General features: G+C 37.2%; 1 protein-coding gene across 1 annotated transcript in view; it reads right to left on the bottom strand.

Moving 5' to 3' along the window:
• The window catches only part of cdh12b (cadherin 12b), a 148,440-nt gene that overhangs the window by 81,016 nt on the left and 39,742 nt on the right, over positions 1 to 27,682 (bottom strand). Inside the window, exon 2 of the mRNA XM_079851466.1 lies at positions 2,884 to 3,321. Coding sequence (XP_079707592.1) covers positions 2,884 to 3,117 — 234 coding nt within the window. The 5' untranslated portion in view covers positions 3,118 to 3,321. The remainder of the gene's footprint in view (positions 1 to 2,883; positions 3,322 to 27,682) is intronic.

Genomic DNA, 27,682 nt, shown 5'->3' with positions numbered 1-27,682 from the left:
ATTGGTTAATTTGACATTGTCGAGCGATGTTAGACTGCTGAGGCAGAGCAGCCTAAAATTTTTACTTTTAAAACATTTGTCATTCTAACAACAACAAACAGCTTTACTCATTCTAACCACTAAAATAATAAAATAAGACAAATAAAATGAGAAAATATTAATTCAAACATAGTGATGTCTATCCTGCTCAAACACATTCAAAGAGATTGACAGCGCAGAGTTGTTTGGAACAATTGAGAACCATGTGACCATGTGGCAGCAAGATCAAAGCATGTCAAAACTCTATTTTTCAACAAATCTGATTGGACTGTAGTGCGTTGCTATGCAATTGCTGAAGTGTTCTTTTCGGTTTGTAGTCCGTTTCTATGTGGTTCACAACACAACGAAATGAATCCACAACACAACGGAAATGAGCCACAACACAATGGAAAATGCACAACACAACGGAAATGAGCCACAACACAATGGAAAATGTACAACACGACGAAATAAGTATAAACGTAAACTAACTTTACCGGGCTCCGAGAGCCCTCTTGTGGTCAGGAGCATTTCCGTTGTGTTGCGGCTTTATTTCGCTGTGTTGTACATTTTCCGTTGTGTTGTGGCTTATTTCCGTTGTGTTGTACATTTTCCATTGTGTTGTGGCTCATTTCCGTTGTGTTATGGATTAATTTCGTTGTGTTGTGGCTTAATTCATGGTTCATCAGAAATACCAACCCATACACAAACAAAAAGCAGTTTGGATGCCAATAGATAAAGGTAATGGACATGGCAGAGAAACAATACAAAGTCCCAAGTGCAATTTATGCCTGACTAAGAAGCCAAAAGAAACACAAGCATTGTTCTTTCCGCTCCTTTTTCATTTTGTTCAGTCCTTAGACACCATAGCACACAACCCTCTTTCTGTCTCACAGCAGTAAACAAATGTTAGAAGAGTCGTGCATTTATTAATTCAAAATAGACAAAAGCCAGTCCCTGGTTCAAGGTAAAAACAAAACAAGCCAAAAGAGAAGCTTCCTTGCTTTTTCTCTTACCTCTAAACCCCAGCCATGATCAGTTACGGTCTTGGAACTCATTGAATATGCGTTGTGACATTACCGTGTTTATTTATTTATTTTTTATTATGCTAATCAGTTTTGCTGGTATTTTGGCTCATTGTCCCGATTAAGACGTCTTACGCAAACCGCTCTGAAGAGTATGCAAAGCAGACCCCGCTAAAGCTGGCGAAGCATTCATCTGTGCCGCAAGTCATGTTTGCTGATGTGTTGTGGCCTTGAGCATTCCATTGTTACTTTTTTCTTTGTTTCTCCTAGTTCTCTTGGTAAATTCACATTTACCTGTCTGATAATGAAACCGCTATTGCAGAAAGAGAATGAATTCCTGTTCTAGGAAACCTGACCGTAGTTTGACATAAAAAGTTAAGCAAATGCTAAATATGATATGTCATTTCCTTCCGCTTCGAGTGACATATAGGATGTATCAGGTGATTTGTTCCATTAAACTGGGTAAAGTGTGGAGGGCACTAGTTCATACTTCCTTAGAGGGAAAATCCTCTTTAAATGTTAGATAAAGTGAGGTGTTCAAATCATGCTCCACATGGCAGGGGACGAAGCCATCTTCTTTAAGATGAATTTGGCACAAAATGAAGCCCTAATCACTACTAAGAAGGAACTTGACTTTGGGAGATTTGTTTAGTCTCTTCCTCTCCACATATCTACATGTGCAGTATTTGGAAAAAAGGCGGTGACAGTGACACAGTGGCAAGGCCCATCAGCGATGAATCTTATTAATGTAAAATAATATTCATACTGAAATGTCTCATTTTACTTGATAAGTGTGTGGAAAGATCAGGTCGGGTTATAATCTGCTGAAGGCGATGTTCTGTGGAAGACTAAGGCACTTTTCTGCATGAAAATTAGATTTCAGCTTCAAGTTGTGTTGTTGTGACCGCATGCTCGGAAATGCACCAATGAATATGAATGGTTTGTGATTAAAGATCACTGTCAGTGTGCACATGTCTTCCACCAAAATGTGTGCATCATGCTAAAAACCAATTTTTACCTGATGACAGATTCATGTTAATGCAATACAACAGAAAAATTACATTATGTGACCTGTCAGCTGCATTATTATTAGAATTAATGGCAAAGTCTCACTGTCTGTATTGTCTGGTGGCTGGATTTCATCGCTTCCAATATGTGCTGCTGTATTTTCCTTAAACACGTGAAGATTTTTATATTTTGTCATGAAACTATTTATATACTGAGTGCTTTTTTGGAGTAACAGACAAAAACATAAACTACAGTCACAGTGTGAATTATATTTGCTTGACAGTTCTAAGAAAACACCTTTTCTTAGGATGCAACAAAATTAAATTTCATGCACCCAGGTTTTATGCACATATGTTTGTATAAATGGTTAGTGAATGAGACCCGATTTCTGTTTGACTGTTCTTACTTAAGAGGATTTGTATTAGATCTCAAATCAGTGAGTTTTTGGAATTACAATGGGTAAGCTGTCACTACTTATGTTTTCTTGCTTAACTATCTTGGTAAGTCGTGGTAAGAAAACACTGACTGAAACATTAAAGTAATGGAAATATTATGGCAGATGCCTGTCTATCCTGTACTTTTAGCTTACCTTAAGCAACGTTAAGACATTGAGTCTCTGAGTTCCTTTAATATGGGACAGAATATGTTAGTTAATTTAGGCAAATGAATATGAGCTGTGGGTTTGGATTAAACAAATTAAAGGAAAGGCAGACAGATCCCAAGGCAGCGGGGACTGGCTTTGGCTCAGTATGACTTCTGAAAGCTGTTACGGTTATTAAGTTGCAGTTGAAATGCAATCATACTTCTTATCCTTGATCAAAGCACTTTATACCTTTCCAACGTACTGTGGGTCCGAGCCCATGTACTCCTCAAGCACAAAGAACTGGTTCCACACCCAGCCCCTCTTGACCCTCTGGAATCCTCTGGAACCTCCATTCCTTCCTGCCGCCGATGGCCCCGTCTGGCTGTGGGGCCACTCTTGCCCTGGCCTGCTTTGGACGGGAGCGCAGGAGCTCTGCTCAAAGAGGAAGCACAGGAACAGCAGCAGGCAGTTCCTCCTCAGCATTGGGCGGACTGTTATGGCGCTGTTCCCAGGTCAAGGTCCAGAGGAAAAAGGTGAGAGACAAGAGATCCAGGGCTCCGAGGCTCACAAGCTGGAGCGTGAATCCAGTAGAGAGGGTGTCCGGGTAGTAAGGGGTCTGGTGCTCTACCAATCCCCTCGCTGGAGATTTGACTCAAGTCACCCAGGTAATAAATTCATCACCTGCAACTGAAAAAAGAGAAATCAGTTTTGTAGCTATGCAGATTTAAAAAAAAAAAAAAAGATTTTAATGCGGAATAGCTACAATATACATTTTGTGGAATGTCCAGTCATCTAAATATATCAGTGACCCTGTTTTGACCCCTGTTTGGCATCTGAAAAGATGAAAGCACAGTGAAAGCATGGGAACATAAATGCTTAATGCAGCCTCTAAAATGCTCTATGGCTGCTGCGGAATGCTGTCTTTCTATTAATACTGCCGTACACTCACAGCATGTCCATTCTTAGAGAGATCTGGAACTGCATAGTGAATAGCTGTCATAGTTGAGTTCTTTTTTTGTGCCTTGAGAAAAAAGATTTTTCCTTGGATTTAAATCAGTGCTCGAATTGAGGTACACTCAGTATTGAGGATTTGGGGTGCAATATCAATATTTAGGGCTTTAGGGAAATGACTGAGGTGCCCTTGAGCAAGGCATCTAACCCCCTAATCGCTCTTCGGGAGCCACAGCATAATGGCTGCCCACTGCTCCGGGTGTGTCACGGTTTGCAGTGTGTGTGTGTGTTCACTACTCACTACTCTGCTCCTAATGTGTGTGCACTAACTTGGATGGGTTAAATGCAGAGTACAAATTCCGAGTATGGGTTACCATACGTGACCTTCACATGTCGCTTTCACTTTCAATATTATTAAATACATAACTAAATAAATGTTTTGATAATTCAATATTAATACATCTTTCATTAAATGTGTTTTTGCTTACCAAGGCTATAATTGCTACATTTTAAAATAACTGTTTTCTATTTAATATATTTTAAAATGTATTCCTGTAATGGCATAGCTGAATTTACATTACTCCAGTCTTCATGATGTCACATGATCCTTCAGAAATCATTCTAATGTGCTGATTTGCTGCTCAAGAAACATTTCTTATTAAATGTTGGAAACAGTTTTTACACCATTCACAAGTTTGAGGTAAGACTTGAGCACCAAATCAGCATATTAGAATGATTTCAGAAGGATAATGTGACACTGAAGACTGGAGCAATGATGCTGAAAATTCAGCTTTACCATCACCAAAATAAATGACATTTTAAAATACATTCAAATAGAAAACGGTAAACTGTATGAACTCAAATAGAAAAAGATTATAACATGCTCCAGTTAAAATTCCACTATAGCATAGAATTTAGTTGATTAATGTAGTGTTCTAGTAATGGATTTGAAAGGATTTGTATGAGAAGTACCTTTGGCCCATAACCTGTTATTCCTATATGGCTTAGAGAAATATTTGTTTTAGTAGTAATAGTATTAGAGTTGTGCTGATACAATCATATAGATAGAGCAATATTTGTTGTCATGATATTGTGCTTTAGATCCTTTTATCAATATGTGTATTTTGTGCATCCATATCATGTCCAACAGATCGATTGAAGAAGCAAGTCGTCCAAATAAGCACAGAGATTCACTCTGTTATGGACACACTGGGTGTGTTTAATGCTGTTTCAGTCACAATCCAATTTATGATGTTGTGATGCATTGCATTGCATTGAATCATGACATATTTATACTGATCATATTATATTTTAAGGTAGTTGTCGATAACCCAGTCCTAAAAAGTGTTATTATTAGTTGGAAAAAAAGGTAATTGAGACTATTTTTTGATAAATTGGAACTTGAATGTGACTTTTTATTCTTTATAACTTATAGCATGCTCTGACAATAACTATACAGTTTTTCTGTCACTTTCACCACACCCGCACACACTTGTCACTACGTACAGTTCAGTGGGAAAGTGTAGCGAACATTTATCTGTGAATCATTATCATATCATGTTAAGAATAACCTTTGTCACTTTGTTAGCAAAAAGCAATTCCATTAAAGTCAGCAATTTTGCACAGAAGCTGTCACCAGGAGCAGCTTGCAATTATTGCTCAGATCCATCAAGAATTGTAACGAGCTAGTGGTTATCTGAGCATCTCTGCCTAGGAACGCGTTCAACAAGATGTGTCAGGTTCCTAAATTACCATGATTAGATGGTAATTTAATCAAACAGTTAGTTTCTCTGAGAAAGGGACAAAGCATATTCCCCTTGTTCAAAAACAAAAACAGCAAATAAACCTTTCAGCGTGGATTTGGATGACATTAAACCATATTTAAGATGCAATGGACCACGGTACATCCAAGAGCAGAGACAAATCATGTCACCATAATTACTGGGGACTGTCATATCTTCAGATATTGATGTCATAGGCAATTTAACACTGTTTGAAATCAGTTCAGACAATTTTGTGAGGAAGGGAAAGCCTTCCAATTGGACACTCTAGCACTGCTAATAAAATGTCCTGGTTTTAGAAGGACCAGAACAGGAACTTGTAAGGAAATATACTTACACTACCAGTTTGGTGTCTTTGAGATTATGTAGTATCTAATGCGTTTATTTGATCAAAATACAATAAACACTAGTATTATGAAATAGTATTACAATTTAAAATAGAGTTGTTTTATTACTATGATGACAAAGCAGAATTCAGCATTATTACTCCAGTCTGCAGTGTCACATGATCCTTCTGAAATCAATCTAATATGTTGATTTGGTGCCCAAGAAACATTTTCTTTATTATTATAAATGTTGGAAACAATTGTGCTGCTAAAATATTGATTGAAAATAGAAACATTCTGTAATATAAAACATTTATTTACTCTGTCACTTTTGATCAATTTAATGCAACCTTAAGTTTTTTTTTTAAAAACTTACTGACCTCAAACTTTATATATATATATATATATATATATATATATATATATATATATATATATATATAGTTTACAGTTGTTATATACCATTGTTAAAGTCCACCTGTAGTCAATCATTTTATCCCTTAAAGCTCATCTTTGATCACCAAAATGACACATTTAAGTGATGTTTCCTTGAAAAAATTTTTTAAAAAAAGTTCATGCCTTTAAATAGCTGGAATGTAACTCTACACCCTTGGCTCATTTAGTATACTCGGTTCTATGAATGTGAAAATTAGCCCCGCCTCCACTCACTCACACCAGCTCAGAGATCCACTCGTTGACGATCACACAATGACATGATTGGTTACAAGGTAGTTTGTGATGTCAGAAAAAACTGCGATTTGAGACTGTTTTTGGTTCACTGCAGTTTTAAGTAGAAAATACTCAGCAATGGTGTTGACTTATGAATTTACACATGGTTTGTCTTAAAGCATGATAAAAAACACCACATAGACATATAAACAATATTACAACTTTGATTTTCACCACAGGGGGACTTTAAGATTTTATATTATAAAATATTTTTTGTTGGGCCTTTGATCTTTGGTAATGTCAAAGGGCTGAAAGAGACATGCACGAGAACGCTGCTCTTATACAAATGAGGCACTAGGATGATGTATTTGTCTAATGCATGGCCAGACATGAAAGTATATGAAATCTGCATTTACGTTAATGCTGTGGTTATGGAATACAGTTCCAAGTGTTTCAGTAGCCATCCTCTACCTCCTGATACGATGCTGTAACAGATGTACTGTACATCACTGCGAGCCTGTGCTCAACACCTCATCGATCTTGTAAATCCAGTTCACCCATAAGATTTGAAACATTTTCAGTTTCGCTAGCTCTCACACCACCTGATTCATCCTAATGCCAACCCAATAATCTCCGATATGCCTGGGTGCATCTCGCCTCTCCAGTGTGCTTCATTGGCTGCGGGATTGATCGCTAGCTTTTTGTGCCCAGGTCAATGTGCTTATCGGTTTGCCAGCGCTGAACCCCACCTGCTACCACCCAGTGGTAGTTTGGCAGCATTCAAGTGCATCAAGTGTAAACAGTAAGCCAAGCCTGCCAGGTTTCTCAGTTAGCTCACAATAGATCTGGAGGTGCTGGCACACCAAGAGTGGTCAGAGGAGGCCAGAGAAAGGAGTAGCTCTTAAAGCCTGCCAGACTTGATACTCCTGCAGGGGAGGTGTTGATGGAAAAGCAGTTGACTTCTTATCCCTGGATGCTCTCAGACGAAACAGCCTTTTTCAAAGCCAAAAAAAAAAATCAAAGAGACACTTCAGACTGGTTCATATAGAGTGAGACAAGGCTGGTGAAATTGAACCTGCCTGTTCTAATCAAGAAGCAAACGTGAAAATGATTCAGAGTCATAAATTTAAGCTATGGTTATAAAATCTCTGCAGTAACTTCAGGCTCTTAACATGCAGGTTCCATCTGAGTTGTCCCCAATGAAATGTGCCTTGCTAAATCAGTTTAGATTACATATTTACTATCTAATGTACTATGCAATGTATGCTTAGTATTTGCTATGAAGTGAGTGAATGAGGAAAACAAACAGAGCAATGTGCGTTTGTGTCTTATCTTGAGAGGAACGCATGAAACAATCTCTGCACATCTGAATGCTTATTTCAAGTGGCATTTTAAACACAAAGTCTTCCACTAAAACAAAAGATTTTACGTCACTAGATTTGGGTATAAGAGACTTCAGGATAATTCATATAAATATTTATAATAATCACATGCTGTGACTGACTGTACAATATACTTGAAAGACAGGAAACAATGATACAGGAAGAGATAGAAATGTGGATCGCCCGAAGTGTTGTTGCATTTTACAGTGTGTTGGATCCCTGCCCACAAGGCTATGGCTTTTTTCATTCTTCTACAAGACAAGAACATCTGTTCAACTGTAACAGGCATTTTCACTGTGTAGGCGGAAGCTTGGTGCATCTATATATTTTGATTGATTTTAAAATGTCCCTATACAATGTTAAAGACAAGCCTACGCCCTTGATTCCACCACAGGCAGAAGGCTTATATCAACACTTTCGAAACCTCCGTCACTTCAGCATAGATTGAAGTGACCTGAAGTCAAACTCATCCCAGTCATTCGACGCCTGTGAAACACATATCTCTCTTCAACTAGAGACTTTGCAGGAGACTGCTCTGAATTTCACTCAATTACAGAATCACTTCAGCAGTTCTAGCCTAGTCATTCGGTCAAAATGCGGATGATTTAAACGGAGGCCTGTGCCAGTTGCGTCATCCCACTTTTGGAAGCGGTAGGCCTAATGTAAAATTATTTAGCAGAGCAAAATGGCATCCGTTCACTGACTGATCTCACCGCACGGAGAGAAAGTGGACCGGCAGGGAGAGGGAAGCATTCACGCTGCATTTCAAGGAGACGACTGACTGCAGTAGATGAATTCCCAGACAGCCCCAGACTGCCAGCCTCCATTACATTCTTCCAATCTCCACAACCTGAATGACTTAAACGCATCTGGACATTTAGGCTAATTAAGGTTCCATGATTGATCCTGTTAAGCAATTAAAGGATTGGATTAAACAAAGTTCAAGGAAAACCAACCCATCAGCAGGAGTTCATTTGATGATTTGCATTTAATTAGCGTTGGTGGGTCTGGGCAAATTACCTAGCCTAAATTTGCCAGTCTGAGAAGGCGTGATCCAGACTAAAAATATCGATCCTATGCGAGTTTGTTGTTGTCCTTGGAGATATTCTCAGATGCGCTCAATATTTATCTCAAAATTAAGGAATTTTCTGAAATATTGACTCTAAATTCCAGCAGAACTATAGATCTCTAGAAAGAGAACAGTGCAGCTTCAAAGATTTCAAGTTGTAATTCCAGTACACTTCATGTAAGATGTTATTGGCATAATTCAAAGATGAATCAAATTGGTCATCATTTTCCTATTCTTATAACTTGTACAGTATTTGTATTTGTATGTTCATTTGTAAACATTAGTAAATTAAGTAGTTAACATGAACTTGAACTGTCTCTTGATTTAAAAAATGTATTAGTAATTAGTAATGTAGGAATTAACATTAAGACCAGTACATATTGTAGAAATAGTGTTCATTGTTAGTTCATGTTAACAACTGTAGTTTAATCATTTTTAAAAATTAAAAACCTTACTGTAAAGTGACTGACAATTTAAATAATTGTCTTTTTCCCCATGCAATTTTAATTCAGACCAACTTAAACTGAATAAATAATCAATTCAAATTATACATCTAATTCTAAAGATTCATTCAGGAATTAAACATTGTTTCTTTACCAAACAGTAGAGTTAAGTACGAACCACTTTTGTGAAAGTTTTATTGTGTTTTTGCATCCATTTTGAAGCTTGAAACTTTTAGTCACCATTCATTGTTATTGCATGGAGAAGAATGAATAGTACAATTGTTTAACTTCTTCTTGCATGTTCCTCTAAAAATATAAAGGTCATTTGGGTTGGAAACAACAAGAGGATGGTTAAATGATTGACAATTTTCTCTTCTTTTAAGTTTAAGCATCAGTATACGTCGAACTATAATGTTATGAAAACCACTGTTTCAGAAAATGTCTATTATATGTCTTTCACAGTTCCATTCTAAACTGATTATAATTTGCATAATTCTATAAGTCATAGCCAGATTAATTCAATTAGAACTGGTCTTGCTGACATCCATTGTCTTCGACTAATTCCATAGACCTGAAACGACGCTGGCACAGAAGAGAAGACTTTATCAAGGTTATGCAGCATTTCCCCTTTCACTTACACCCGCAAGATGCTGCTTTAAAGTCCAAACTCATCAGCCGGTATCTTCTCCTCCTCCACCTGTGCTCGCGATCAAGACAAGCTGTCACGACGTAGGTCGTCCGAGTGACGGTGAGGGTCAGTGCTTATTCTGTGCTGACATAATGGGATATGACTGCTCCTGCAGTTCCGGGAGAGTCCAGAACGCTCCGCCGGTCGTTTTCGACGGGCCGCGTTGAGCCGAATGCTTGATGAGAGCGCGCTTCATTAGCATGTGTCAAGCCTTGCGTTTGGAGCCCTGACCTGCATGTTGGCCCTCGATAACACGGAGCCTGGGCCTGACAGCATTCCCTGAGTGTTGCCCGACGTTCCCCATTCTCATCACCTTCAATAATCAGCGAGCATATGGCTCGCCGAGCTGCCGCCACCGATTAGGAGGCGGGAGACGAAACTCCCTGGGAAAGTTATTAGTTGTCAGGCCTGTCGTAAACATGATTAACTGATAAGCAGCTGCAACTGTGGCAAACTGGAGAAAGAAAGATGGAGCTCATCTGGATGAAGACCTTAATCTAAAATCTGTGTATCACTCAACGGTAAAATGCGGTATTTTAATTGTGTCGATGGCACAGGTGTGTGCCTGTGTGTGTGGCGACTGTATGGTGAGTAATATTGTATTAGGCATAGGAGTCAAAGCTGTTTTAATTAAGGGAAAATGGATCCTTGGGATTCTTTGGGGAATTTTAGAATGATAGCACAGCAATTCTTGTTTCTCTCGTCTCCTATGTACTCGGCAGCATACTGTAAATCTTGGGGGACTGCAAACCATGAATCAGGGCTTTGGCTACAAATTGATATATATTGTGCATGAGTGTTTGTATTAGTTTGTATTTGCACATGTGCATTTTCAAACATTTCCATAGACACTGACATGGATGGTATGTATATGGAAGCTTGTTCCGGACTTCAGAATGCAAGATCTAAACTCACAATTGCGAGAAAAAAGTCTGAATTGGGAGTTTAAATCTCTTTATAACTCGCAAGTGTGTGTTTATATCACAATTCTGATACAAATTTCTGAATTGTGAGAATTGAACTCACAATTACCTCTTTTATTTTTTACATTGTGGCGTAAACAAGCTAGCATACAGTATATTAACGGTGGGTGGGTGGATGGATGGATGGATAGTCCAAGTGGGATTTGCTTTGGGAAATGGCCCTTTGTCATAGATAGACATTTATGCATAATTCACCATGCAAACTTCCAAACATATTACTCACCATTAGAAAATGTTCAGCAGAGATTTATGTGTCAATAAAATGGCCTTAAAAATATATGTCACCAGTAACATTTGAGTCTAAGTTGTAATTTGCAATGTAAACAGGCAGTAAAAATACAGAATGGTACTTGAGTTTTAATAGATGCAGAGAATGCAAGATGCTCTCCAAAGGAAGTTATTTGTAGACAAGCAGCTTGGAGAAATATATTATCCTATAAATGACCAGGAGCATGCAAATTATACGTCATCAATATACTCTAGCGGTTTACCTTTGTGAGGTAGGATGGATTGCTTTCACATGAACTGTACCCCTGACCACCTTTTGTAAGACCTTATAAAAACACGGTTGTTGTGTTTCACTGATTTGAAGCCAAAACTGCAGGGAGGAGAAAGACAGGACAAAGACTTGAAGAAAAATTAGAAAGATAAAGGGGTGTTTATATAAAGACAGGCTGAGAAAACAAAGATGGAAAGAGCTAATAAAGTGTGTACCAGACTCAACCAGGCTAATAAATAATCAAGAAAGGGCTCATGAATTTAACAAAAGGACACTGAGAAGCTGAACCCCGTTGCAGAACTTTAGACTCCAAACTCCAGAACTCCATATAGGATGAATGCAGGGTCATCAGTCTTTAGGTCCATTTCCTTGTAAATGGAAGACCATTTGAAATGTGTATGCTAAAAGATAGGCTATTTGTCAAAGTTTAGCAGCACTAGCATATAGATCAGGGTTTCTCAAACTCGGTCCTGGAGGGCCACTGTCCTGGGCCGGGTTTCCCGATAACGATGTATCTTAGCTCTTAAGAGCGCTTTCTACGTGCAAGATTACGAACGCTCGCAGCAATTCCACGAGCGTTTCCCAAAAATGCACTTAACATGAACGCGTGAGAACGCGCTCTACGTGCTACTTAAGAGTCGCTGTCCATTCGTGAAGTTCTGAAACATAACCTTATATGGAATCGTATTCTGAACGTTTAACCTAATAATTGTCATCTGTTGTGGATTAGCAATCAAGACAAGTCTATATAAAGCACCTACAGGCGGAGGCACTGACAAAATGGCTGAAAAAAAAAAAAAAATAACAAGAAAAGATACCTTTCAAAAAGATGAAATTAATGTCCTTTCAGAGGAGAGCGAATAAAGAATTTGTTTTATTTATTTTTTGTTCATTCATTTCATTTTGATTAAAATTATTAGATTAAATTATTTCTATTTTTTTGTTTTGTTTTCTGACCTTTTTAATTATTTAATTTATACATTAATTTAACCAACAACAAAAAAGAGTAATAAAGTGTACAATAAAGTACAATCAAAACCTTATATTATAATCACATTGTATTTGAATAAAGCTAAAGGTGTAATCTGCCGGTTGTCCTGCAGGTGTCCTCATAAATCTATCTTCTTACGATGCACTTGGGGATGTACGATTACTCCAGAGCACTCGTAGATCTACGAAGATTTTCAAGTGCTACTTAAGCTGCGATGCTTTTGGGAAACAGACCGTAATATTAAGATCAGTCGTACAATCGTTTTTACGATCAACTTAGGCTTACGATGCTTTTGGGAAACGCAGCCCAGCACAGTTAGTTCCAACCAAACACACCTGAACAAGCTAATCAATGTCTTCAGGATCACTAGAAACTCACAGCTAGGTGTGTTTGATCAGGGTTGGAGCTAAACTGTGCAGGACAGTGGCCCTCCAGGACCGAGTTTGAGAAACCCTGATATAGATGATCTCAAAGCTAATAGACAAGAACTCCAACTTCAACAAAGAACTTAAGCCTGCAAAGCCACACTAGGTTTGATCATTCAAGCTGCGTGCCAGTGGATGGCAGTGCCAAGCTCAGGGGCAAAGGCCATCACACCCGAGTACATCTCAATCACAGCCAAGTCGTTCTTATAGCTTTCATTTGGTCTGTGATGCTGAGTCATCAGATTGCTTTTACTCAAGTCCTCACACTTTTCCCTTGTTTAACTCATCTACTTCCCCTTGTTCCACATTGTGCTGCTGTCAGTCTGAGCGACACATGTGAGAATTAAGCTTTATATTAAGAGCAGTGATCAATGCCTGCAAATGGATACCCTCTGACTCAAAGGGTTATTAAACAATTCACTGGTTACATTTTGGCGCAGGGCAATCATTGTAAAGCAGCTCTACATGATTATGCGGTCGATACTCAGAAAGCAACAAAGACTAGAGGTACATAAGAAAATACAGAAGATCAAATACGTTCTTAACTCTGCAATCTCACAAGTTTACAGTAAAACTTGGCATCATGCTTTTGAGAACATTGCAATGTCAGAAATAAATCGAGGATTAGGGAAAAATGCCACAAATCAGCATAAAAAAAGCCCTTATAGTGAGTTTATATATATATATTTCAAAATATAATTTGATGGGTTTTGTACTTCTGCATCTAACAGTTTCAGAAAGGGGTGTTGTTGGATGTTGGCTAATGGATTCTAGTGTTAAGAGATCAAAAGTGGCAGTAAAGATAATGTTATAAAAAATCTATTTCAAATGAATGCGGCTGTTTTGAGCTTTCTGTTCATCAAAGAATCCTGAATAAAATGTGTCACAGTTATAACTGTTTTCAACATTGATAATAATACGAAATGTTTCTCTTATGTGTGTGTGTGTTTATAGTAGTTCAGTCATATGTAAGGGTTTTTAATTTGATGGGGATCTGTTTTATTTTATTTCAGTCAATATCTTTATTCAATTAGCTTAGATGTATTTGATTTTTAAGCTGAAATATTGTGAAATTCCCCAGAAAATCAGTTCCAGGGGGCTGATCCTGACCCTTATACATTGACCCTTAAAAAAAGAAAGTTCTGATACTGTTCTATTGACTGACCTTTCTTCTGTTCAGCACTTCCAGTGACTTCCATTCAGCTGGAAAAGGTGCACTGATTGTCTGTAGATTCTATCTAAATCAATGGCACTTTTGGCTAGAGGAACCGATGTTTATCAGCAGAAGGAATAGTGCAGCAGTACAGTCTGTGCCTCTTATAGACTCTTAAATAAGAGCCCTCTGGATCTAAAAGCAAAGTGACATGTTTGCCAGGGTTTAGACACATTGTTTATCCTCCCGTTCATTTGCTGTATGTTCCAGTCAATGCGACATTGCTGTGTAAACACCATGGGATCAGGAGCTTTTCAGCGTCCAGTTTGTCGAAGACATACCCACCAGAGAAACGGTCATTTGAGTGACTCAAACCCCAAGCTAAGCTTCCTATTAACCAGCCAGCCATCTGGAACAACTGCCTGCAGCTTTGTGCTGGTGGCCTGAGCTCCCATCCCATGCATGTCCTCCATCACAGCCTGGCCCTGGGCAGGAGGCAGGAGGAAGGAGGGAAGCTAACCCGCACGGATGGAGCTTAAGCCCCAGAGAGACCTCGGGCAGACTGGATTAAATGCCAATCGTGTCTCTCACTTAAATCTCCCAACAGTGCTGAGAACTCCATCCCACTGTGGGGCTGTAGCAACACATTTATTTATCTTATCTTTTCTCCAAACAGATTGTAGACCAAAATAAGAACTGTTTTTAAATGGGTAGTCCACTAAAATGTGTAAATATGATGGCATACACTACTCACTTCCATGTCATTTTAAATTTGTATGCTGGTATTTTTCCAAAGAACAAAAAAGTAGAATATTCAGGCAGCTCATAATTGAAGACAGTTTCAGTGTAAAATAAATAAAATAATACAAAATAAATCAATAATTGTGACTTCATACTCAACCTAAAAAGTAATCCAAGTGGCATCAACAAACAAAGTATGAGCTTTCTCAAAACTAACTTCTTTAGCTCAAAACTTTAACTTTTTGATTTTTTGTTTTCAATTATTTCTAACCGACATGTTCGATGCAGAAACATTAAGTCAGTTTTCCTTTTGCTTAAGCAGAGTTACACTGTTAGTTCATCACATTAGCTGTGAACATGTTCCAGTTTGACAAGCAGCATTTTTTTACTTTTAGATTGAAATACATTTTTTTTATAATTATTTTGTTTCTAAAACAGTTCACTGTATATCTCATAATTGCTTTTCACAAAGTTACTGTATCTTTATGGCATGCAATGTGACTGTTTCTCACATTTTTTTCTTATTTTAGACCTTTATCTCACAATTACCTTTATATTCTTTTTTTACTCTTCCAAACTTCTATCAAATGCCAAAAACACCAAGCATAAAATTAATACTTTTGTTCAGCAAGTATGTTTTAAATTAATTCAACATGGCAGTAAAGACATCTATAATGTTATAAAAGATTTTGACTTCAACTAAATACTTTCTGTTTATCAAAGAATAATGGGAAAAAAATTATCAGTATTTCCAAAATATTAAGCAGCACAATTGTTTTCAACATTGATAATAAGAAATGTTTCTTGAGCACAAATCAGCATAAAAAACCCACCATAAAGCATAAAAGTAGGCTATATGAATATATTCCAATTTGTGTTTTTTTTTTTTCCTTATAGAAAGTTATTGTATGACTTTAGAAGACTTACAAGGAAATTATGTACTAAAAACAGCAATGTTTTTCCTTTGCATTTTCCGCATACAGGCATCATGTTGTGAAAATGATCTCTGTTTACATGGATCTGCGAAACCACAAAACAATGCTGTATTCTGCAGTCAGGCCAGTAGTTGCCGATGGAACTTTGTAAAGAAACACTACGCACCTATAGATTGAACACGTAACACGCATGCGTTTGACATCACTGTTTTCACAAATTAGCATTTTTGTAGTTAACACTGAGAAGATAACTGATTTAAAAAGAAAATTCAAGCATGTTCAGGCCCCCAAAACGCCATTGTTGTGTAAATGAACTTTCAAAACGAATAAAAGGTGTTCCCTTTTTTAGTTGAAAACGGTGTCATGTAATCAGCCCCTTATAGAGAAATCGTATGGATGACTTTATTTTTTGAATATTTTTTAAAAACCTTGTTGGAGCTTAAAAACAGTTGGCTGCATAATGATTATTAAGAATTCCTGATTTTGTGTCCCTGCATTTAAATTTTTGACTGAGCTATTCCTTTGATTTAAAAAAAAAGTGGAATTATTTAAATGGTTCGCATTCCTAATTTGAATCTCATGATTTAGTCTGCATGTTCCACATCTTTTTACACTCTCCTTGATCTACTTCTGTATGACCTGCGCAGCTGCCATAACATCACAGAAATGAACTCTCCTTTACCCCCTGAAGACACAGCGAGTGTGAACACACAGACAGAGATAGCCGCGGGCGAGGAACAGCAGAGATACGCGAGGCGCTGAGTCAGCAGAGCCCTATGGGAGCACATCAGGCCTCGCTGCCAAGAATCAGGGCCTATGATGCAACCACCAAACGAAAGCAAGCAAAAGGAGAGGGAAACATCATTTGACAGTTTAGAAATGGCTCCAAGCATCTGGACTTTATATTTTCCAGCTACCTGTCAAATGTCAGAGTTGCAGAGACCAGGCCTTTTTTGAAAATATGCAGCAAATGAAAACGAGGAGGGCAGTTGTCAAATCTGGAGCTTTGCGACTTTAAACGCCCTGTAAGAAGCATACGTCAAGTTTAAAACCCCTGGTGTTAGACATTCTGATCTAAAAGTCCAAGCCGTGGTTGGAAATCAGAAAAGAGATCTCAGGGAGAGACATAAGATGTGTTCGACGGAGAGAAAGGGAGTAAGATCAGTAAGGAAACAGTGTCAGTGCGAGCAAAGGAATCTAAAAACCCTGCAGCCTCAACAACACTAGCGGCAATGACACATCATTTATGGGTCTGAAACCCGCTTTGTCCTGAGCATAAGCCTTCAGTCCTTTGATATCAGTTCAAGAGCTGAATCTACAAAGCGTTGCAGAGCAATGGAGCCTGTTTCTGGAGCAACGCTTCCTCTTAGTCTTTACCAATGAGCATAAGCATACACAGGAAGAGAGATTGGACTATTTCAGCCGCTATACATACCTGGACTGATGTGTTAGCAGGCTACACACAGTTTAAAGAGACCTAGTGAGATTTCTGTTTGCTGCCTACAGTTTATGGAAGCATGCTAAATGAAATGGAGCTTCATAAGCAGAAATTGACCAATAATCGGTTTGACCATTTTTTTTTTTACAGTATGGACACTTATCTTTTTTTTTTATTCTCAAGTGTCTTTTCAAACTTAAACCAAAGTTAATGAACAATGTGATGAAAATAAATGTATTATTCTTATTCAGCTTAGCTCACAACTTATTTTATCACACTGCTAATACTGTAATAGTATGCACAGATACTGGGTTATATTTATCATTTGATCTGTTTTTAGGTATTGACAGTAATACTGTATATACTCAACTATAAGAAAATAACTATAAAATGTAAATGTAAAATGTAACTATAAAACTACTATTCAAAAGTTTGGCGCCTGTGAGATTTTTTTTTATTAAAAATGTATAATTTTATTTAGCAAGGATGTATTTAATTTATCAAAATTGACAATACAGATTTTTTTCTTTTTTAATAAATGCTGTTCTTTTGAACTTTCTTTTTAAAGATCATTGAAACAACATTTATTATGGTTTCCAATGTTTTCAACATTGATAATATTCGGCATATTAAGATGATTTGTGAACGATCATGTGACACTGAAGACTGGAGTAATGATGCTGAAAATGCAGCTTTGCACTAATAAATTCTATTTTAAAATCTATTCAAATAGAAAACAGTTGTTTAATAATTTTAACTGTATCATAATATAACTGTTTTGCTTTATTATAAACCAGCCTCAGAGAGCATAAGAAGCTTTAAAAAATAAAATAAAAACTTATCAAGCCCAAACTTTCAGCTTACTCTGCATTCTGGGATTGTCTTCTATGTGAAGGATGAATGCAACATTGCCAATTTGGATAGAATAATAGAAGCTAGCATAATTGTGCTAAACGTTGAGCTTCTTCCGCATTGTTTTGGATCATAGTTTTAGACAGTACATCAGAAAATAACTCTTTCTTCTTTGTCACTTTTAGTATGAAAGCATCTGCTAACAAGCTGACTCAAATATGGGTGGTGATGGCGCAGTGGATAAGACACAAGCCTTTGGTGTGAGAGACCCGGGTTCGAATCCACTGTGAGACACCAATGTGTCCCTGAGCAAGACACTTAACCCCTAGTTGCTCCAGAGGCGTGCGACCTCTGACATGTATAGCAATTGTAAGTCGCTTTGGATAAAAGCGTCAGCTAAATGAATAAATGTAAATGTAAATGTAAATGTAAATATGAAACTTTTCTCAGTTTCTTTATCCTTTGTAACACCTGAACTTTTAAATGAGCTGGTTCGAATTGCACCATATGTTCACAGGGCAATCTGAGAGATGACTTGGAATAATCATATTAATTCATAAGGTATGGCTTTATCTGCACTCAGATTCTTGACTCATCTTTATTCATGAGTACATTGTGTCGGTGAGAGAACACTGTAGTTTACAAATGAATATTAATGGCATTCAACTTATGCTGCTTTGATTGACAGATCATTCTTTATCAAGCCTCCAAACGTACAAACACACATATATACATTTTTTTTTCCATCAAAAAACAGTTTTTAGCTAAAATATTCCTAATACAGACCTTCCAGAGACTCAAGGCCAAAACACAGGAGGTCACTCTTGTGCTCTTTTTTGATTTTCTGTGATTGCCCGTCTAATGTCCTAGATGGAACGATTTATGTTTGCGTGTTGCTTTAATGAATTTTGTTCAGTGTGTGCAGAAAAGTGAACCAGCGTCGGGTAAACTTATGAGTGATGGAGGTTGTAAAAGCAACTTTTATCTTTTTTTTTTTTTACTTTGTAAGTGTCCCTTGCTGAAAAACTTTTATTAGAGAGAAGGAAATGAAATCTTCCAAGCCAATAAATCACTCGCATGCCTAATACTCCATCTTGCTACATTTGATTCCTGTTAAACGAGAAGCTTCATTAGTCTGACTGTAAAGCACTGTTCCACTCCTGCTCTCCCATAAGAGCACTTTCCAAGCAAATGATAATTGTGTTAATTTGCAACGCTTTACTTAATGGAAACACTCATTCTGAATTTATTTATTTGTTTTTTTTCATTTGGTCTCATTGGATCAGAGTCCTTGGCAGGCATCCTTGCGGAATGACTGGGTTCTGTCATTGTGCAAAAGTCACCAACCGCAGGTAAAACTGTCAAAATATTGATTAACCTCACTTCTCTGAGTTTTTGACTGAGTACTTCCAGCAAATAATCTCTTGGCAGTAACTAAAATGAGTCATCCTCCACAGCAACAAATCTTTTCATCTGAAAACCGATGTCAGTGATATATTTGAATCCCTTTTAGCGAATGCCAAATGAAAGAACGTTCTTTTTAATTGATGGAAAAAGCTACACTTAATTTAGTGAATTTGACAGATTGCCTGCAGCAGTTTTTTTTTTTTTTTTTCATTGCTGCAGTCTGTTATCAACTGGTCTTCTTACTGGTCATTAGACGCAGCTTTTTATTGTGTCATTGTTCTTGTTTCTTATTTATTTAAACCCTGTGAATTAAATGTGTAATAAACAATGTTAAAACATTTTAATTAAAATAAAATAATTAAAAGATGGTATTTATGAATGTTGTGATTATTATCTCTTCAAGGTCCTTTATTAGAGTGTTTGTCAATAATTTGCAAAATCATTCATGTGCTGGCTCTGACACAACTCTTTATTCTCATTCTATCTAGAAGGTGACTCCGCACTTCTGCAGCAATAACAACTTCCTCTTTATAGGGTTATAAAATATAGAAGTCTGGCTTCTGTCAGCTGTTCTGATTTTAGAAACACCTACTTTGCAATCCTAGTCTGAAGGCGTCATATACTGACGCTTTTGACATTTCGTCTACATCGAACGCACATGGCACCCTTTAGCGTCAATATGAGACGCAGATAGATATGGGCCAGAAGGCACCTCCTAGCGGTCTAACCCTAACCCTACCCCAGACCTAAACCTACCCATAACCGAACAAAGCTATCTGCGTCTCATATTGACGCTAAAGGGTGCCATGTGCGTTGGATGTAGACGAAATGTCAAAAGCGCCAGTATATGAAGCCCTAGGATGAGAATGCGTTGGATATTTCATAATAGCTCACCATCCTCAAATGGTTATATTGGTGGCAACCAATTACATCTCAATTAGGTGTATATCTCATTCACTTTACTTTGAGCAATGGATCTCATGGTAAATGGATACTTGTTTTGCATGTCCTTTTTCATGTTCAGATCCTGATAAATGATTGCAAGCTAGATTTTTATCTATAAAAGTAATGACAGGAAGAAGGTCTAATCACTGGATTTGCCAGCATTTTCCAGGTTACTGGCATCAGAGATTTGCTTGAGGCAAGATTTGTTCGTTAGAAGCAAGTTTATTTGATTTCAACAAACATATATATTTAAATGTAAGATTTATGTTGTTGAATTGCATATAAAATGTCCATCAATTAAACATGAATTGACTAAAAAACTTAATGTGATGCATATCTGTCAGTAATACATACACTCACCAGCCACTTTATAAGGCACTGTTCAACGGCTTGTGAATGCAAACATCTAATCAGCCAATCACATGGCAGCAACATGGTCAAGACGATCTGCTGAAGTTCAAACTGAGCATCAGAAAGGGGATTTAAGAGACTTTGAATGTGGAATGGTTGTTAGTGTCAGACAGGCTGGTCCGAGTATTTCAGAAAATGCTGATCTACTGGAATTGTCATGCACAACCATCTCTAGGGATTTCTGAGGGTGAAATGCCTTGTTGATGACAGAGGTCAGAGGAGGATGACTAGACTAGACTGGTTTGAGCTCTGAACGCACAACACATCGAACCTTGAAGCAGTTGGACTACAGCAGCAGAAGACACACCGATGCAGAACAGGAAACTGAGACTGCCATTTACAAAGGCTTTTTTGGAGTGTGTTGCAGCCATCAAAACTAGATTTATATTTACAAAATACAATTAAGTTGTTCAGTGAAAACATTGGACATTTTTTTCTTTGTGCTTTTGTCAGTTAAATAAAAAAGAATTAACAAATCACAGATTCTTGATTTTACTGTATTTTATAAAAAAAATGGTATGTTTTTTTGGTATGTTGTTAATACGTCGTAATAATATCAGTATTTTTTTTAATCCAGAAACCGTAGCTGTATCTTGTATGTATGGCTGACATATGCATAACATTAAGTTTTGTACTTTGTACTTTTTCTATGTTATCAAAGTGCAATTATCACTGTCACATTATGTGCCATTTTTATTTATTTTTTTTACAGTTTTCGGTGCAACCGTTCACAGATGGTTGCACATCGCTAATATAATGAACGTTTCCGCAGTCACGGGTTTTTCTTAGAGTCTACATCTCATTCCAATAATTCCAAACTATGCAGAGCTGAGCGTTTTTGGGGAAAGAATTATGAGCATAAACCGGCGGTATTTGAGATTCTAACGTGACTATTTGCTGATGTGCAATGAGAAATTCAAGTGCATGGGGCAAACTTATAAATAGAGAGGTAATAATGATAGCCTGTTTATTGTATGACTTAAGGTCACAATCTAAATAAAATGCTTATGAAAACAGCCCCAGATGCCCTTCCTCAGGGGCCACGGGGAGACCCCATGATACTCTTTAGCATTCGCTCAGCCCTGATCTGATTTGCATGATTATGAAGAATGAGGGGAAAAGAAAACAGCAAATCTCTATTCCCTCCTGCGGCAGCAACAAGCACTTTTTCTGGGGCACGTATAAAGAAGCCGATTGAATTTGTATTTCGGAGTTGCGTGAGTAAATAAAGGTGCCGAGACATCAGATTGAGAGCAGTTAGCAGTGGCTCTTAAATAGAGCCTGTTGGAGTGTGGCGTCTCTGAGGGGCTCTGGGGGAAGAAGAGGAGGATTGAGTCTTCATCACCCCTACACTGAGACTCATGTCTGCTGACAGTCAGATGATTGCCATTATGGCTGGGAGAATAGCAACAGGTTCGCACACACCTCTGGAGATGGAAATGAGAGTGTCTGTCTCTGTAAGAAATACTTGCTATTTTCAGAAGGGCTTATCTGTAAGTGAATAAGGGAATGATGATTGGACTGAGTCACAGATGGAGGAAGCCAGAGAATTAAGCTCATTGTTTCTGTGTGTGGCATTTGCGTAATAGCTGTATTGTTTAATTTTACGAGATCATTCAATCGTGTGTCCATGTGTCCTAAAAGTCGGGCTGTTTAATTAACTACCTTTGTTACTTTCGGGTCTCGGATGATTTGAATGGCTGGATCGGGCTGAGGGTTGGGCTCTATGAAAACAAATGAGCTTTTCTTGTGGCAGAGTGAATGAGATAACCTCTGCAGATATAAATATTAAAACATGTCGTCTTTATCTAATTGACTTCTTTGTCTAATATAGCCTGTGTACGTTAACATTCAGGCTTTTGGACTTGTTTTGTTTCCATATATAGTTTTCATAAATAACAACAAAATGTACGGTTAAGTAGTACAGCAAGCTGTTATTTATATATTGAAAACCAAATATGATTTTTGTTTTTCTTTACACAGTTCTTTAGACTGCAATGACTCAAAAAGGACCATATATTGTATTATATTATATTATATTATTAAATTGATGACATTTATAAATATGTATTTATATTTATGCATTTTAATTATTTTTTTCAAATATTGCATTCGAGGTATACATTTTATCAGTTCATGCATTTCCTTGAGAATCAAACCCATGATGTTGGTATGACTAAATTGGATTTTATTTTATTATTTGTTTTAATCTAAAAGCAATTGTGAAAAGATTCCAGACTTTTGCTAGAGAAGAAAATTAGCAATGAATAATGACTTAAATTTTAATGTGGAAAATAGCTGTGAAAAAAGATTAATTCTGTGTTCCATGGAAAACAGGATATGGGATGACTTGAAGGTGAGTAAAATATGTAAACTTTTGACATATTTTACTCATATACACTCATAGCCATATCCATTTCCTTTATAAAATGTTGCTAATCTTATTTTATAGTAAAGTGCAGTTTCTTTTGACTTTTTGACTCGTTTGTATGCATTTACCACGCAGCTATTATCAGTTAAATACTGCAATATCTGGTAATTACAGTTCCTCATAAAACCAAGTTATATACATATTTTCCACTCAGTGTGGTGGCTGTATACGTTTTTATTTGGCAAACAAGAAAATTAGTCCTTGTTTTACCTCAGCAAGATTCATCACCCCATTTTTTCCCATTACAACTGTAATCTAAATGCAAATTTTGATTGGCTCTCTTTTCCAAACAGCTTAGATGCAACCCCTAGACACAAGCTTTGTTTTTTCCCCTCTCCAAATGGGAACATCATTTTTACGGTGGGTTTCGATAAAAGGTGATGACGGTCTACTGTGTTAACGTGCCACCGAGGGTCTCAATGAAGCATCTCAATTCGAGAGCAGGGATTTGTGTTAAATGAGCAAAAGCACTCACGACAAGAGTGCCAATCCATCATATCATCCTTTGGGACATGATAAACTCACAATTTCTCTTCCTATCGCTCTTTCTCGGTCGACTGTGTGCATTGTGTGCGCTCATGTGTTTCTTAATACCCTTTAACAAGCTTAAAATACATTTGTATCGATGCGGAGACTCGACGGAAGACGCTCTATTGTTAGGACACAATTCAGGTGGGCTCAGCGGTGTCAGAACATCGATCCAAGAGAACTGCCTCTCGCTGCCCCGTAAACACGTGTTCGTCCCCAGCCGTACCATTCAGACTCCCAAATTAACACAGTGTTTCTCATCCTTCATTGCTCTGTGTCATCTGACAGGCTGAAAAATAGCAGAAATGCGTCAAGCTTGTGCTCCTGTCTGTGCCAACGGCCGGCTCTCAAGGGCTATAGCGAGGGAACAAAACCTTGCGGAGCCCCGTAGATTTACTGCATCTGGGCCTGTGGAAGAAGATACGGACCAGTGACGGTAAAAAGCTTCATTTTATCCACTTCCAGCCACCCTGGCCATCAATCTTTGCTCAGGCCAGCTGTTAGAATGAGTGACATGGCATTCACTTAGCTCTAGCTGTCAAGCATTCTCTTGGCAGACACACATACGTGCGCGCACACACACACACAGACACACACTTGTAAATGCATTTACAATGCCACATGCAGCTATTGCAGAGAGGTGATTGTGCTAGGGAAGATACGGGAAACAGAACATATTCCAAAGTACAGTCACCAAAAGCTTTTGTGACACTTATTCTGTTTAAGTCCTTGAGAATCTGCATTGCATAGTAGCCTATATTATGGCACTTCTATGAGAAGTATGAGTTGTGAACTTCCAGCCTGCAATGAATGTAATGAGAAAAAAACACTCAAGAGTCCAGGCAATAAATAGACAATGCATTGCTGTATTTTGCTGTCCTCGTCGGTGGCTTGCAGCAAACGTTGTGTAATCAAATCAGATCTGTCTTGCAAATAATTGACTCTTATGAACTAAATCTATCATGAGATTTAGAACCGTTTTCGGTGTATATGTGAGGCTTACAGCGTGTCTGCTTGTTTATATCAGTGTTTATAGTTTTCATGTAAAAATCAGTGTTTCACTTAATATCAAAGTCCCTTTAAGGCAAGTCAGTCATTTTACTCGGTGGCCATCTTTGAAACGCCTCTCTCGGGCAGCTATTTCAGTCATGCAAGTGCAGCTCCTACTGTATCTCTTTGAATGGGGAAAAATCAAATTCTCCAAAGCTGTTCATCAAGCTTACAATGAACTTTTGAAATCACCAATAAAATCTGACAACAACTGTATCAGAAATCTTGTTTCTAATCATTCAAATCATGACAAAAACAGCTACCATGCTTTTGAATCGCTCTCGCGGAACTTTGATGTCATACATCGATCGGCCAGCGCAGTGCAGGTTCAAGTCAAACAAGCCTAATGACTGGTGACTGGCTTTTTTATTAAGAAGGCGGGACTTATTCCGCCAGATTGCGCTTTGCCCTTTCTCCCATTCATAGTAATATGAGCACACCGTCTTTGTATATCTAAAATCTTTGATAATATAAGATGTAAGGCCGCGTGTCCACCTTGGTGTTTTTCCCGAGGCTAGCATATGTTTTCAATTTTTTTTTTTTTTTTACGGGTCGCTGAGAGTTGGGTAAAACGCAGCGCTCATCACTGTCAATTTTACCCAGCCATCCAATCACAGTGGAGGAGTGGCGGGACAAATACCACAACAACCAACCGTCACATTCTTCTTGTACAATGATAAAAAAAACTACAATATATTCAGAAACAAACTATTTAGAAAAATCCGATACTAGTAAGAGTTTTGTGGATATTACGAATAGCACATATAGCATCTCAACTGAAAAAAAAGAGCTTTTGCCAGATCATCAAACAATGCCAAGTGTGTCATTCTTAAAACCATTTCAAACACAATAACCACATTTTATATAGACCCAGATTATAGACCTTCCATTAGGCAGCGGTATACATATGCGAATATCAGCAGCTTTATTCAGAGAAACCTTACAGCCAAAAGCTATAACACAGCTTTTCTTACTTTTTCACAGTATATGATGAAATATATTTAAGATGAAACTAAATTGGATTATATATTAACTTACTATATATAAAATAATTTAATATAATATAATTATAGTCAGATAAAATTAAATATGAATTTTTACACAATTATAAGTTGTAAGTTATATGTTTGAGTACTTGTGGTTTGAGTTGTTCCTTTACTTTTTTTTTTTTTGTAAATTTAGAATACATTTTAGTACAAAAGTTTGTTGGTGAATTATAATTTGTTCATGAAAAATTTCATACGCAGATTTAGTGCTCAAATTTGTGCATATGCATGCTTAGTGAATGAGGCCCATTTTCTTGAAATAAGCCATTGGTAGATTTCAATGGAAAGTGTATCAAACACAGTGGCACTATCAAACATTTCTATATGTCTGCAATATTTGCTCAACCAATGGAGACAGTTTAACACAGGCATCTGTTTGTCAGAGTATACAGACATTATTTTGCATTCAATTTGTAAACATTGGTGGCGTGTAAATTACAACTTTTAAAGATTTTTTTTTTAAGTGTTACTTGTTAAAAATACAAAAAAATGATCATTAGTAGCACTGTACAATAAGGTTTCATTTCTTAACAGTTAAAACAGTTTTCAATTTAAAGGTGCAGTATTGTATGTAATATTGACAGTCCAAATTCTAAATATTGGAGAGAGTTGACCCTCCCCCCCTCCCCCCCTAGGTTGAAATTGACAATTGAAGGCGAGTAGACTTTGATTCCTAAATATCTGCAAATATATTATGCCATTTTTATGCTTGAGTAAAGTGAAAAAAATTACATACAGCACCTTTAAAATAACTATTTTATATTTTAATATTTTTAAGATGTAATTTATTCCTGTAATGGCAAAGCTGAATAACAGTATTAAATTATTTTCGATATTTTTTTAAATAATAAAAAATATATAATAATAATATAATATATAATATATATAATTTATTACGTTTTAAAGACTTACCAAATATTTTGAACCAAAATTGAATTTATGATTCAGGCCATTGCCTCAGGGCTCTGTTTTCGGCCATTATTTATCTAACTTATTGCCTTTAGGACAAATTTTCCATTTTACCTCTCCTTCCCTTCAGGTTAAGAGTCTGGGTGTCATCCTTGACAGCACTTTATCTTTTGAGGCACATTTAAATAACATTACACGGTCAGCTTATTATCATCTGATAAATATTAATCGTCTTCGACCATCTCTTTCTGCTGGTAGTACTGCTTGTACATGCTGTTGGGCCGATAGACGATGCCATCGTCCATCGCAATGGCTGACAGACATCACGATGTTGTGATGGCATGTTTTGCTATAAATTATATGTATTTAAATGTCCGAAACCTAAAATAAGCATTATGTGGTTAAACACACTGAATAGTTGTGATACATGACAAGCGCTAAGCGAGTCCGTCTTTGGCTCAGCGCCAGCCATAGCGTGAATCTGGTAGTTACAGTATGTCACGTCACTGTACATTCACTCCTTAGTGGTCAGCTGCTGCTAGGGTGATCACCATCAAACAAACCAAATGTGGGACGATTGTGTGGGACATGTTACCAACACTAAAACATAACCTGAAACTGTTATGTAATGTCTATATAACTTAATAAAAACCTTTGAATTCTGCCTTTCAGCTGATAAAAGTTATTTGTTCTTTAGTCCCTTCCAGAAAACATTATTACATCACAGTGTAACATAACATGTCTTTATTTTATATAGCGCGGGGCACAACCTAACGCGGGGCTAGTTGTAACACGCTTGTTTTAAATACTTCCGCACATGCTTGGATGACGAAACTTTGTTTATTTACTAGTTGCCATATCAACACTATATAGAAAAAAAAAATCCGCCAAAATTATTTTATTTTTGGAAGATATCCATAGACATTTATTAAACCATAGCAAAAGTAAATTTCTTACTTAAGTTAATTTTTCATCTCTATTTTTTGTGTTTGTTT

Source organism: Squalius cephalus (genome assembly GCF_949319135.1).
Source record: "Squalius cephalus genome assembly, chromosome: 19".
Lineage (NCBI taxonomy): Eukaryota > Metazoa > Chordata > Actinopteri > Cypriniformes > Leuciscidae > Squalius > Squalius cephalus.
This window is presented reverse-complemented; position numbering and strand designations above follow the sequence as displayed.